General features: G+C 35.0%; 1 protein-coding gene across 12 annotated transcripts in view; it reads left to right on the top strand.

Moving 5' to 3' along the window:
• The window catches only part of MLIP (muscular LMNA interacting protein), a 262957-nt gene that overhangs the window by 178013 nt on the left and 69405 nt on the right, over positions 1–15539 (top strand). For all 12 annotated transcript variants that reach the window (XM_033217477.1, XM_033217478.1, XM_033217485.1 and 9 more), the window contains one exon: positions 5130–5174. In XM_033217477.1, the coding sequence (XP_033073368.1) occupies positions 5130–5174 (45 nt within the window). The remainder of the gene's footprint in view (positions 1–5129; positions 5175–15539) is intronic.

Genomic DNA, 15539 nt, shown 5'->3' on the forward strand with positions numbered 1-15539 from the left:
TTCTATGATTAAAACAATGTCAAAGGCTGTAGAATATAGATTATAAATTTTTATTTCACACAAGAGCCATTCTTATACTTACCTCAAATGTTACTCTTCCCAGTTAGTGTTAACCTGGAGAGATATGAATGACCAAAATTTTAACGTTGTTCAAATCGAATTCAAATTTATTTTTAGGTATTTCAAGTTTCTTCTCCACCTTTATTCAGGTGATGCAGGTGTTCAAATGTAGCAATCTTTTCCCATCACCTGCTTAGTTCACCACACAATCTCTCCTCACATTTTGGAAAATAATTGCTACAATATTAATGACATAAGTATAGCTATAACTTCTAATAAACAGCATTAACCTGCATTAGACATGCACAAGGTGGCTTCTCAAAGGATTGGACGTAATTGGCTTTATTGAAAAAACTTGGTTACTTTAGTGATAAAACATATAAGTCACTATTCTTCCTCTTTACTAAGGACAATTCTGTATTAGTATTATGCATATCTACTCCACTTTGTGGTTTGCATTTAATTTTGCACTTTCTCTGGGAAGTTTCTGATAGCAGTGATACGGAATTCATAATACTGGATGAAATAAAAATGTCTGGGGGTGTCTAAAGCATCTTATTATTATATCACGATTCCCAATGAGGGAATTTGGGGGACCTACAGAGACTCGATAAAAAGATATTTAGATGTTTTCCTAATTTAATTAATATGTTTGAGCCTTTTCTCTCTTTTCCCTATGATAATAATTTGGTATTATTTAATACAATATACTGAAAAATATTAGTAATACAACTGTATGAATACTGTATTGTTAATATGTAACTTCTTTCCCGTAATGATTGAGGTAAAAATTTAACCATTTTTTTCAGTTATGATGCATTAAATTCAGCATATTTCACAGAAGCTATTCATTTAACTTAGGGGATCAATAGAGAATGCCTTCATTAGTGCAATAAGAAAAAATGGTTAAATGGTAAAAAACCTAATATTATAGAAGAAATCATTATTATTAGCTGTATTCGATTATGAGGTTTAATGAAACTTTAGGTGAACTGACAAAAACACCATGATGGATATTCTGAAGGGCAATTTTCCTAAACCTCAGTGCACACTAGCCTGGCCCACAGCAATTAGGTAAGGGGAGCACTTAGCCAAGATACCCTACTGCCATCAAGCAGCCAGGAATGGCAGCAAACAGTGGCACCTATAAGAATGGCATGAGTCAAAACGCAGAAAACAAACAATGTTAGATGCTGTGTACAAAGTACTTCATGTGCCTTATCGTTTGGTGATTCATACTTGTTGATAACATGGAACCATGAGGCTTTCAGTTTTCAGTTATTTTTGATCTCTCAGAGATTAAAATAATATGTCAAAATAAGCTCTGAAATATTTGCGATTTCAAAAATAGAAATATTTTAGGAACATAACTTATTGTACTTTAACCAAGCATATTTATAATTATTCATCTGTATGCTGACCGGTTCCTGTCGAAATGGAAGGTTAGGCTGCTATGAAAGTTTAGCCTCCCGTGTAAATGCAGAAATGCTTGATAAAACATAACTAATCCCTGGATGCCATAAATGAAGTGGGACTTCCAAGTTTGCATTAGTCCATTTTCATACTGCTATAAAGAACTACCTGAGACTGGGTAATTTATAAAGAAAAGAGGTTTAATTGACTCACAGTTCTTCATGGCTGGGGAAGCCTCAGGAAACTCACAATCATGGGAGAAAGCGAAGGACAAGCAAGGACTTTCTTCACATGGTGGCAGGAGAGAGAAGTGTAGGCAAAAGGCAAAGAACCCCTTATAAAACCATCAGCTTTTGCGAGAACTCACTCTCCATCATGAGATTAGCATTGGGGAACTGCCCCCATGATCCAATCACCTCCCACCAGTTCCTGCTCTCAACATGTGGGGATTATGCAGATTATAATTCAAGATAAGATTTGGGTGGGGACACAGAGCTTGACCATATCAAGGTTAGAATACTAAAAAGAACCTAAAGTTGTCATAGAACATGTGTACATCAGACCCTAGGGGCCAGGACCCAGGAGCTTAGGTTGTAACTTTCACTGTGTAACAAGTTTAAGATATGTGTGGGAATCTATTGCATAATTCTATAACCTACAAGGCCATATTGACTACGAAGCATGAAAGAGAAAAAAGATAATTTAAAAAATAACCCCTACTCTACATTCTTGAGTGATAAGAAAAAGTCACCCATGAGAAAATGGGACTCCAAACCTATGATAATGTGGAGAGTATGTGATAATGTGGGGGACTTGCCACCTTGAGATATAGGAAAATCAGGATGAGGCAATATAATGGTAACTGGTCCAGAACCTGTGCAACTCCTACAGCCCCAGTGAGGGCAAAGGTACTGCAGGGATGGTTTCCCAACCAGGGCTTCTTGGATATCTAAAGAAATCCAAATTACCAAAATTACTCAAAATAGAAAATTAAAAAGCACACAAAATAACTAAAGAACATCATGAGGGAGAGACTTGAGGGAGAATCAGCAAATACAAGCAACATGGTATTTAACGAGGGGGGACTATAACAAATCTGGAAAACTATCATATAAATATATTTAAAACGTTAAACATTACAATGAGTTATAGATATTATAAGACAAGATTTGAAGAAGACCCAAGTAGAACTTCTAGAAGTGAAAAGTCAATTATTAAGACATTAATTTCAATTGTCATGTTAAACATACTAATATGCAGTTAAATAAAAATAAGTTAACTATCAGGCTTATATGCAAAAACCATCCAGAATACAGTATAAAGAGACAAAAATATAAAAACTAGTTTGAGATAAATGGGAGAGGATTTCAGAAGGCCCAAAATACAGTCATGTTTCACTTAACTGTGGAGAGACGGTCTGAAAAACACATCACTAGGTGATTTCATCATTACGTGAGCATCAAAGTGTATATACCAAGACCATCTTGGCCAACATGGTGAAACCCTGTCTCCACTAAAAAAAATACAAAAAATTAGCCAGGTGTGGTGGCACGTACCTGTAGTCCCAGCTATTCCGGAGGCTGAGGCAGGGAAATCACTTGAAACCGAGAGGCGTAGGTTGCAGTGAGCCAATTGTGCCGCTGCACTCCAGCCTGGTGACAGAGGGAGACTCCGTCTCGAATTTACAAAAAAAACGTGTATACATGAACCTAAATGGTATAGCCCACTACACACCTAGGCTATATGGTTTAGCATATTGCTGCTAGGCTACAAACCTATGCAGCACGTTACTCTATTGAATACTGTGGGCAATTGTAACACAATGGTATTTATATATCTAAACATAGAAAAGGCATGGTAAAAATACAGCGTAAAAGATAAAAAGTTGTGTATCTGTATAGTGCACTTGCCATGAATGGAGTCTGAAGGACTGGAGTTTTCTCTGGGTGAATCAATGAGTTAGTGGTGACTGAATGTGAAGAACTAAGGTTTTTACTGTACAGTACTGTAGACAACACTGTACACTACATTAACTTTATGTTTTTTCTTTCTTCAACAATAAATCTTAGCTTACTGTAGATTTTTTATTTTATAAGTTTCTTAATTTTTAAAACTTATTGATTCTTTGGTAGCAACATGTGGCTTGAAATACAAATGCATTACACAGCTGTACAAAAATATTTTTTACACCCTTATTCTATAAATTTTTTCTATTTCAAATTTTTGCTTTTTATTTATTATACTCTTTAAGCTTTTTTTGTTAAACACTAAGACAAAAACATACACATTAACTTAGGCCTACACAGAGTCAAGATCATTAAGACGTTACTAGGTGACAGGAATAGGTTTAGTTCCATTACAATCTTATGGGAACCCTGTCATATATGAGGTCCATCATCAACTGAAACATCATTGTGTGGCACATTACTATATTTAATAGAATCTCAATAACAAGAGATTAGATAAAATGGGAGAATGGCGGCATTTGAAGAGATAGTCATGTAGGATTTTTCAGAAGACATGCATGCTGAGAATAAAGGAACATACCAAGACAAAAAACAATAAAAAGAAATCTATACCAAGGCACATCAAAGTGAAATTACAGAATGTCACGGAGATAAACTTTAAATGTTAACCAAATTTGAAGACAGTTGATCCTCCAAGTTATAATTTAGGCCAACAACAACAAAAGCCAGAGTCTGTGGCACAGCACCTGCAAAAGACAGAAATGCTATTACCGCTATTGCCCTGGAATTGTGTGTCCAGCTGGACTCTCACTTAAGAATGAGAACATGATAAAAAACATTTTCAGACAACATCCAAGACAGTAAGATCTGAAAAAACCACCAAAACCTTTACTTTAGTAAGAAGGAAACTAGGGAGCAGGGGGAAATGGGAAGTTACTAATCACATGAAGTTTGAGTTAAATAAGATGAATAAGTTCTAGAGATCTGCCATATGACATTGCACCTATAGCCAACAATACTGTATTGTGCACTTACAAACGTGTTCAGACTACAGATTTCATGTTAAATGTTCTTATGACAATGAGATAACCTTTTTAAAAATTAAAGAAACTAAATTCAGATGAAAGGATTGAAACACAGGAGCCAATGACAAAGAAACAATATTAATCTGCTCTTTAAACAATTCTAAAAACCAAGTCATCTTTATTCTCAAATCATAAAAACTTTGTTATGCTTTACTTTTTATATAACAATACTTTAAAGAAATATATGTTATTTGTTTCAATTTGCTTTAAATAAATAGAAATAGCAATGACGCTGGTATGTTTGATTAAAATGTGAAGTATACAAAGAATGAAATGTTATGTAACCTTGAAGAATTTTTGATGTCATGTTATAATGCTTATGTTAAGAAAATGAGAAGGAAAAGCAGCATATAAACATCATATTCACTATTATGTGGGCTGAATAAAAATACATAGGAAAAATATTTATGGCAATATACCAAAAATATTAAAAATCATTTCTTTGGTGGCATAATGATATTTTTCCTTTTCCTTTATACTTTTCAAAATCCTATCATGGACATATAATTCTTTAATACTAAACAAACTTCAAAATACTTAAACACATAAATATTTTAATAAACTATGAGTTTCACTAAATAAACACCATGTTTATGTTTTGCAGGCAAATCTCTCCTCACCATCTTCTACAGTATCTGAGAGTCAGCTGGTATGTATCTTCTAAGTCACAGATCTACTTCTGCAAATTCTGATCTCTCAAGAGAGCTTTACTTGAGTAAAAGTGAAAAAAAGAATACATTTACTACATATATTTTTATTCACTTACTTGTCTAATAAAATTTTACTGATACTTTCCAAAAGCTCCATGGTGGTTGTTTTGCAGGTGACAAACATACGTAAAACTATACATATACTTTACTTGCTAGTAACTTACATCCAAGTAGAGGCATTAGAAGAGATTGTGAGGTCAGGTGAAAGATGTCATTAGAATTTAAAGAAGAGAGCTCACTCTTTAAAGGAAAAGATCCAAAAAGTGTTTAAGGAGAAGGTCATGATTGAGTAGGATTGTTTTTGGATTTAAGAAATAGATATTTCACACAGGAGAATTAGCATGCAAATGGTCTAGATCAGTGCTGAGCAATAGAAATACAACATGAATGACAAATGTAAGCCACATATGTAATTTAAAACTTCTAGTAGCCACATTAAAAAAGTAAAATGGAACGAGTAATGTTAATTTTCATAAAATATTTTACTTAATGTTATTTAAATATTATCATTTCAATGAATAAGCAGTATAAAAATCAAGATTTTTTTACATTACTGTTTTGGGGAAGAGTCTTTGAACTATTACATATTTTACATTTAAGCAAATCTCAATACTGCCTAGTTACAAGAGCTCAAGAGTGGGGCTAGTGACTACATTGGGCAGACAGATCCAGACTCTAGAATCTGTTATTTGAAGATAAAATTTGATTAAATGGGAGAATTATTTTCTCTTATAGCATTTTGTTTTTCTTATTCTTACAGTGGTTACCAAATTGAAGTCATGAAATAAATTTCCTATATATCACTGGTCAAAGATTTTCTTAATATCTTTGGATGTTTATTATCTAAAACTGTAAATTCCTGAATAATAGATATCTTCACTAAAATTAATGGAAATTTATAGTAAAACAATTTGAAACATTAACTGATATTCCCCTTTTAAAGAAATTGTTTTGGTGTCTTGTAGCCACAGCCAGCAAATCGTCCTGTCATTATTATGCCAATAAAAATAATTACAATATATTTATTTGTAATACTGAGAAATCATAAAAAGCATTGTTTGACTTTTAAAATAGCCTGATTCAATCAATCCCATTGGGTATACTGCTGTTTATACATATAGTGTGTATATGGCATGTGTTTGAATGTGTGTGTGCATTAGTTTCAGTTGGTTTAGAACACTAGGGGGCGGGGGGCAATATAGTATACTTGAAAGAATCTGGGATGAGTATCAGAAGACCCACCTTATACTTCCTGCTCTGACATTAACTAGCTGGCTGACAGTGGGTAAGCAAAAGTCTGGGAGTCTGGATTTCAATTTCTTAATTGAACAGTGAGAGCATTCTATTGTGAACTTTCCAAGCCCTTCCAGGCTGTGAATTGATGGTTACTAACATAGTGAAGTTGAAGGAGTTGCCATGGAAACAAGCCTGCAATAACATAATGAGATTGAATGACTTCCCACTTTATATATGGAAATATTACTACAATTATTTTAATATTTAAAATGATATATTTGTTTATTTAGAGTAATTATGGAAATAAAGAATGTTTTGGCCGGGCGCGGTGGCTCAAGCCTGTAATCCCAGCACTTTGGGAGGCCGAGACGGGCGGATCACGAGGTCAGGAGATCGAGACCATCCTGGCGAACACTGTGAAACCCCGTCTCTACTAAAAAATACAAAAAAAAAAAAAAAAAAACTAGCCGGGCGAGGTGGCGGGCGCCTGTAGTCCCAGCTACTCGGGAGGCTGAGGCAGGAGAATGGCGTGAACCCGGGAGGCGGAGCTTGCAGTGAGCTGAGATCCGGCCACTGCACTCCAGCCCCGGCGACAGAGTGAGACTCCGTCTCAAAAAAAAAAAAAAAAAAAAAAAAAAAAAAGAATGTTTTACACATTGTCATATACAGTTTCACTCAGTATAGTATATAAAATACAGATTTTAGATGTTGGTGGACTATATATACATGCATAAGTGTATATTTTACATACATGTAAGTTCTTGGTTTAATACTTTAAGAAATTATTTCAAAGTGGCAATATATATATATATACACATACATATATATATATGATGATTTTATAAAATGAGATATAGTAAAACAACTCTTTGTGAATGTAATTAAAACACACTTACTTTTTGCCCAATAAAATAATCCTGTTGTTTGTTTTCTCTAGGGGCAAAACTACAAAGCATTGCTTTGAATGACTTTTATAATAATTTTCTTTCATTTACTTAAGTCTTTTTCTCTAAGGCGTTCAAGGCATTTCTTAACCAAGTTTTAAATTAAGTTTTAATCTCAAAATGCCCTTGAGATATAGGTAGGTTTGTGAAGGGATTATTATCAAGCAAGCATATCATATTTAAAAAATGAACATGTCTTGTACTGATATAATTATTTAATTCAATAACTTTGGTTTCTATTTCATGACATTAACCCTGTGTTTATATTAATACTACCTGAGAGTGGAATAAATAGTGGAAAATGATTGTATGTAAGACATGTTACAGGGCATGTACTTCACTAAGGGTTTAGAATATTTTTACACTTAAGTAACACTATAAAGTTATAATTTTTTCATTTTTATCAATGAATTTTTCAATATTTGCCATCATGAACTCTTTCAGTTCTGAATAATATGAGTAAATAAGAATGCCTTTGATAAACAAAACTTTGAGATATATATTTATATTTTTATATAGGTATGTGTTTATAATATACGTACACATATAGATGACATATGAGGTAATTCTCATTGTTTATATGTACACCTTTGTTTATATGAGTAAATATGTATGCATATATAACACATAAAAACAAAGTTAATGGAAATATATGATATTTTATAGTTAAATTACATAAACAAATATTTGTTTGGTGTAAAACCAACAGTAAATAGTTAAAATTGACTCCTATTTTAGGAGGTAAATGTAGTACGTGTGTTGAAGAGAAAATATATGACAAATTGCTATGGTACCACAAGCTTAATGCAATTCTCAAATTGCTTTTGAGATTTAACTTTTTAAAGATGTATCATTTTTTCATGCTTTCAAATTTTTAACTTGGCTGATTTGTTTGCTTGCTTTTATTGCAAGTGTACTAATTCAGAATTCAAAGGGAAAGAAGAAATAGAGCCATGACCCTTACTCTTAAAATATTTCCGTTGTTTACTCTGGAAGCCAAATGATTTAGAGTTGGGCTTGGGAGACTGTTTTGGAAGCCCATGTGAAGCTAGTTCACCAGTCTTAGCTTCTCCTATTAAACTGCACTGCAGTCGATCAGAACTGGAAAGGAAATTAGAGATGAAAATATCAGAAATTCCCACCTATTCACTGGAGATTGGAATAATGACTCTGTCAACCTGAAAAGATTATTGTAAGGCTCACATATCATAAAATGTGGAGTCGTCAGTATACTCCTATAGACAGGGAGAGGTTATTTTTGCACATAAAATCTGTGAAATGATGAAGAGATAATATGTGCAGCCATTTTTACAGAAAAAGAAACAGAGGCTTACGGAGTTAAATAGATTATCTAGGATCACCAGCATCAGTGTTCATCCTTGCCTTGTGTAGCTTTGGAAAAGGAATCATTATTATTGATTTTAGATAATTCAAGGAAAATAAGAAAGGATGAATTAAGGAGTTTGGAAACAGGGCCTCTATGGAAGCATTACTTTCACTGGGTACCTCCTGTGTCTGACTCTGCCTAGTGTTTTTGCACTGCCTGGAAAATGTGAGTACTTACTGAAGAGGAGACTGGGTAGGGTCAGTTAGAGTACTGAAGTTTTCACAGCTGTGAATTGTGCTTCCTGTAGCATATTAAAAGGAGCAAAAGGAAAGGAAATATCTAGGATCTAGGTTAAACCTTTACAAAGCTTTCCTAGCTGTTGAGCTGAATCATCACAAAGATATTAACAAAGGCCAGCGGGGTCTTTTTCCTTGCATAAGATAACACACAAGTTAGGCTCCCCAAGGTAGGTAAACCCTGGTCTTCTTTGGCAGTAGGGGAGCCTGGTTTAGATGATATTTGCCTTTTGCTTTTGAAATTTCATGCCGTTACAAAATGTTCACTGTTGTCCAGGATGGAATACTTAATCTAGAGAGCACAAAACAACAGATTTTAAAAATAAGTCACCTGGCTATATACAGGTAAAAGCAAGATGCTATTTACTGGAACACTATTAAGAAGAGTGCTTAAACTTGCAAATACTTTGTTCCTAGTTCTGAATGTCAGCTGATGCGTCCAGCTTTAGTGGTGCGTGACTCATCTTTCTGAGGGCCCTTAAGGCCTCTGTTGTTCAGAAAATGCAGCCCTGAAAGCTTTTATGTAGAACCGATGTGTCCTTCAAGCTCAAAGACAGTTTCTCCTTGACCAGTTTTTCCTTGACATAACATACTTAAGTGCCACAGCATTTATCAGGTATGCCCACTCAGGTTTGAGTCATGCTATTATCTTTTATTTAGCCATTGAAATATTTCAATCTGGCAAATCTGTATTGTGTATATTCCATGAAATACTTCTTGAGCCGTGAGATGCAGCCTGTAATTATTGAGGCCTTACGTATGTTTATTTTTATAAAACTATTGTAATCATTATAAAACATTTTTTGGAGGAACACATCAAGTAGGTACTTTTGTGAATAGTCTAGGTCATTTAGAGTCAACATGCCATATTTATAAGTGCAAAGTATATATTCTGTTTTTCCTTTCAAATGTATTTTATGCTGTTTTTTCTTTACCAAGTTTTGTCATACATATTATCTCATTAGGTTCTCATAATCACCTTTGAGTTAGTATGGCAGGAATTGTTATTTCCATTATTCCAATGAAAAAACTGAAGTTTAAATATCTAGAATGCCATGTCAATAGTTGCTTGGTAATAAGTGGTATAAAAATCTCTTTTGCTTTTTCCAATCTTGGGAGCTTTACCCTATGCCATAGTGTTTTGAGATTTAGGATATTTGGTTAAGGGGAAAACATAGCTTAAGTATTTGCTTCAAGTATATAATAATGTTTGTTTAAAACAAGAATTAGGGTCTATAAACATGTATTATCTGAATAAGTAAATAAGGTAAATAATTTAGAGAATATTGCTTTTGTCCACAATTTTGCCTGGTAGAATGTATTGAGTTTGCACAAAGTATTTTGCCATGGAAATTCTAAAGACAAAGAAAAAAGCACTGGAGAATGAAGACAAAACTGCAGCAAATGGGTCAAAAACAACCATGGCACTTTCACAAACTTTTTGAGTCCATTGAAGTAGTAAAATTTCCAGCCAGACTCACAGAATTTGCTGTATGTTGTTTTGTTACTTTCTTGCAGTTTTGTTACATATCTTATCTCTCCAGAAAGATCAAAATAAACTCTTGAAAGCTGGCACCTTATCCGTTATTTCTTTTTTTCTTTATCACACCACCCTAGAGCTTATTTCTATAGTCAAAGGCAATTAAAAAACATCAGTCCATTAGTATTAGTTGAAGTTATTAATTTAAGAAAGATTTTGCTGGCCAGGCGCGGTGGCTCATGCCTGTAGTCCCAGCACTTTGGGAGGCCGAGGCGGGTGGATCACAAGGTCAGGAGATTGAGACCATCCTGGCTAACATGGTGAAACCCCCGTCTCTACTAAAAATACAAAAAAAATTAGCCGGGTGTGGTGGCGGGCACCTGTAGTCCCAGCTACTCTGGAGGCTGAGGCAGGAGAATGGCGTGAACTTGGGAGGCGAAGCTTGCAGTGAGTCGAGATCACCTGGGAGACAGAGTGAGACTCTCTCCAAAAAAGAAAGATTTCGCTGTAAAACCCCGTTATTTAAAAATATTGGTAATCGATTCTCTAGGTCAGTGCTGGTAGTTAATATTCAACTTTGGTATCTAGCCCAGAGGCTATACTAACTTGCTGTCATAGAATTCTGATTATATGTTCCAAAGGATGGAAATAGTATCTGTTTATATAGTGCCCCAAGTGACAGTGTTCAAGTATGAGTGTATACTTGATAGATTATAAACAGAAATCAATAGCAGGCTTAGACGAGTGTCTTATAGCCCATTAAAATCTGCCACTGGGCTTCAGGGAACCCATATACTCCCTTGAATTTTTTCTGTCCTCAAGACTAATGTTAGCATCAGATATAATATCCTTTTCTCCTCCCCACTCTCCACTCTTGAGTTCTCTAAAAAAGATGACATTGTTGTCTTTTGGTATTAAGAGTTTTATTGCATATCACCATGAATGGAGGGAGAAAAACAATAATTTCTTTTAAATGAAGAAGATTAAAATCTTGTAAAGTCCCTAAAGTGGACTCTTTCCTTGACTTTTCTGTAGTTGATAACTTTAGCTTTCTACTCTTTCTCCTGAGGGCGGAACTCACCAACCCACTTTCCTTCTTCTCATCGTCTATTGGAAAAATGCCATATGGCTCTTCTATCCCTCAAAGTTCCCTCTTTGTGAATTATATTGTGCTCAAAAAGTTAGCCAATTCAGGAAAAATAATGGATGACCTCAAGGAGTCAGTCAGCACCACTTTTTAAAAAAATTTATTTTAAGTTCCAGAGTACATGTGCATGATGTGCAGGTTTGTTACATAGGTAAAAATGTGCCATGATGGTTTGCTGCACCTATCAAACCATCACTTATGTATTAAGCCCAGCGTGAATTAGCATTTTTTAATGATGCTTTCCCTCCCTGCCCACAACAGGCCCCAGTGTGTTGTTCCCTAGCATATGTTCATGTGTTCTCTTTGTTCAGCTCCCACTTATAGTGAGAACATGCAGTATTTGGTTTTCTGTTCCTGTGTTAGTTGGATGAAGATAATGGCTTCCAGAGCCATTCATGTCCCTGCAAATTACATGATCTCATTCCTTCTTATGGCTTCATAGTATTCCATGGTATATATGTACCACATTTTCTTCATTCGATCTATCGTTGATGGGCATTTGGGTTGATTCCACGTCTTTGCTATTGAATCAGCACCTCTTATTGACTCCATATTGAATTATAGTGAACACACTGAGCTTCTGCCTGTCAATTAACTTATTCATTCTGTAAGTTTTTATTGAGCACCAACCAGGTACAGGCACCATTCTAGATGTTGGAGATATAAGAGTGAATAAACCAAAGATCTCTGGTTTCACAGAACTTACATTCTAGTGGAGAAAGAAAAACAATAAACACAAACAGATGTCAGGTAGTGATAACTGCTGTGGAGAAAATAAAGCAGGTAAGAGAGATGGAGATTGCTATTTTATATGGCTCATTAAAAAGATATGTCTGACAAGGTGATGTTTAAACTGAAAAAGAAGGAATGAGGGAGTTCCAGACAAGGGAAGAGCAAATACAAACTCCTGGAGGAGGCAGTATCATAGTGTATAAACTAGAGTAGAAAGAGTGGAGGAATAGAAGGGACAGTACTGGGAAATAAGACTGGAAAAAGAGAGGCTGGTTAGGGATATGAAAGATCAGGTCATACAGCACCCTTATAGGCATTGCTTTGTAGGCACTACAAGGGCTTTGAACTTTACTCTCAGTAAAAAGGTAAGGCATTAGAGAGATTTCAGAGCAGAGTTGACATGACTTGATGTAGAATTGATGGACATCATTTAGGAGATGAGTGACATGACTCAACTTACACTGTGGTCATCTTGTGATTTACTCAACTGGATTGTGAGCCTCTGAAAACAGGGGATATATCTTATTTATCTTTATAGACACTATAGTTCCTGACATAGACTAGATCTTAATTGGCAAAATGTCTCCAGTGAACATTTGGTAGAGGTGTGCTTCAGAGTTGCAAAACAGTTATTTTGTCTTTCAGGCACTTCAAAAATGTCTATACCCAGTGTAAATCAATTTTCAGTATATTCATGAATTGATATTTTCGATTTGGAGAATCTTCTCATTTTTCTTTTTGTGCCCTTTGTGCTGGCTATGAGAGTCATTACCTTTTTTATTTTTCCACATAGGCTGGAAAGAAAATTACAAAACTGCTTTTTCTGGCATCATTAGAGGGTCATTCGTGTCTATCAGTCATGAGTCTGACTATTCTATGGATTCTATAGTAGATAAAAATGAGAGAAGGGCCTCTTAAGGCTAGTTTAGTTGAAATATTGCTGAACAATGACAATCTAACAGTAGTTCAGTTTTATAGACTCCCCAAACTTGATAAATCTAATTTCCTTTGTGTTTGTTTGGACACAAATGTAACAAATTAGATTGTTTGGAATTAGAGAAGTTGTTCAGGAGAACCTTTACTTGAAGTCCAAAGTTATCAGCAAAGATCACTACATGCAAAGATGAAATATAGATTAGGAATTAATAAAGCATAGTCTGTTTTAAAGCCCCTCCTTCAGTCTGGAGACAGAAGACAAGGCCAAATGGATGTCTCTGGAATGATACACTAAGAAAGACCTATCTCTACATGAGTAGCACATTTTAATGTATTGAGTTCAAGTCTAGTGTCTTTCAACTTTTAATGTGTACGTGAATTGCTTAAGGATTTGTAAAAATGCAGATTCAGATTCAGTAGGTTTAGGTCGGGCACTGAGCTTTGGCATTCATAACAGGTTCTCAGATGTTGCTGATACTGGTCTACAGCCTTCATTCTAAGGGTCAAAGTGCTAGCAGACAATGTCTTAATTGGATAGAACATTAGTTAACTTTTTGTTACAAATGTAGATTGCATCACCATTTGACATTGTGAAACAAGGTATGAGGAATAATCGAGGGGAAGTTAACTAATATTCCAAGAGAGACTTATGTGTGATGACAACAGTGCCAGTTGCTTCACATACGCTGTTTTATAGGCTTTCTAAGTGGCACTTTGAGACCCTTGTTTGGATGATGGATTTGAATATGCAGAAATAAGCCTTTTGCTGTAATTCTGTGTGGTATAATTCCTGAGGGGTCAGAAAGGTAAGTAATAAAATGTGTCATTACCGATTATTAAAGGACATAGTCATGTATTAGAATTACAACCCTTCAACAGAAGTTCTACACAGGTTGAATGGCTTTTCCAAGGTAATACAGTTTATTAACAACATTGCAAAAACTAAAATCTATGTCCATGTTGCTCTCCTTCTACAGTATTATGCTGCTTCATGAGAGTAAATTTTTAACCAAATCCAGAGACACAGTGGAAATTTGATGTCTTGGCCATGCAAATTATGGAGTATTTTAGGAGGTGGTGAAGAGGTGTGTGTGTCTGTGTGTGTGTGTGTGTGTGTGTGAAGAGAGTGGATGTGTGGATGTGTATAGTCACCAGGAACTAAAAACATTAGAAAACATTAGGTCCTAAATGTTCTAAGAGTATTTAGGATGGCTGACGAAAACAAAGTAAAATGGCACAGAATGAGTTAACAATGGCCAAAATCAAGGATGAGACAGTTGACAGTGGAAATAAAACAGAGAAACAATATATTTTAAAGGCATAAAAAATATAAAAATTACAGGAGCTTTGTTGTTGATTAGACAGGATAAGTTACAGAGAGGTGGATATTTAACAATGATTTCAAGCTTCTATCTAGTCTATGATGTTGCTCTTCCTCCCTGGAATGGGCACAGAAGTGATAAAAATCACAGGCATGATGATTGGACCAAACATGGATTTAAACCTTAACTTCGCATGTTAACTGCATGACTTTGGCATCTGACTTATTACTTTTAAATCCCCCACAGAATTTATAAGAAATTGATGAGATGATCTATCTAAAATATTGAGTTCAGTTTTTGATTCTATATTGATAGAATATAAAACCTGTGTCTATGAGACAATGATAGTGTCATTAGCTGCAATGGGTCCTCAAGGATTTTGAAGCTGGTTTTGAAGCACATGAAAAAGCATGAAGAAGGTGCAGAGGCTACCATGCAGATGACTTGTTAGTATACCAAGGTCTGTGGAGAGTGCATGAGGTTCAGAATTGGGACACTAAGGTTAGATTTTTAACTGGACCAACACTGAGAGACGGCTGGGTTTGAAAGGTATGATTAAAGATTATAGGATGAGAAGTATGAACAATGTCAAAGGCATACTACGTGTAGTCATCTTTTGCCTAGAGTTGGCTTCCGTATCTATGAAGTATTGATTACTGGGTAACAACAAATTAAGGCTGTAGCAGCAAAGAACACTACTAAAGAAAAAGGGAATCTATACAATGTAAAAATCAGGGAAACCATATGAAGACCAAGTAAGTAAACAGAATGAGGAAGACTCAGAGTCTTCACATAGTCCAAACCTGGGAACACAGGGTCCAAGAAAAGAACATGTGGAAAATCTGATAGAGTGGAGGAAATGTAGGAAAAATCATTGTCTAATT

This window comes from Trachypithecus francoisi, unplaced genomic scaffold (genome assembly GCF_009764315.1).
Source record: "Trachypithecus francoisi isolate TF-2019V2 unplaced genomic scaffold, Tfra_2.0 Lachesis_group10, whole genome shotgun sequence".
Classification (NCBI taxonomy): domain Eukaryota; kingdom Metazoa; phylum Chordata; class Mammalia; order Primates; family Cercopithecidae; genus Trachypithecus; species Trachypithecus francoisi.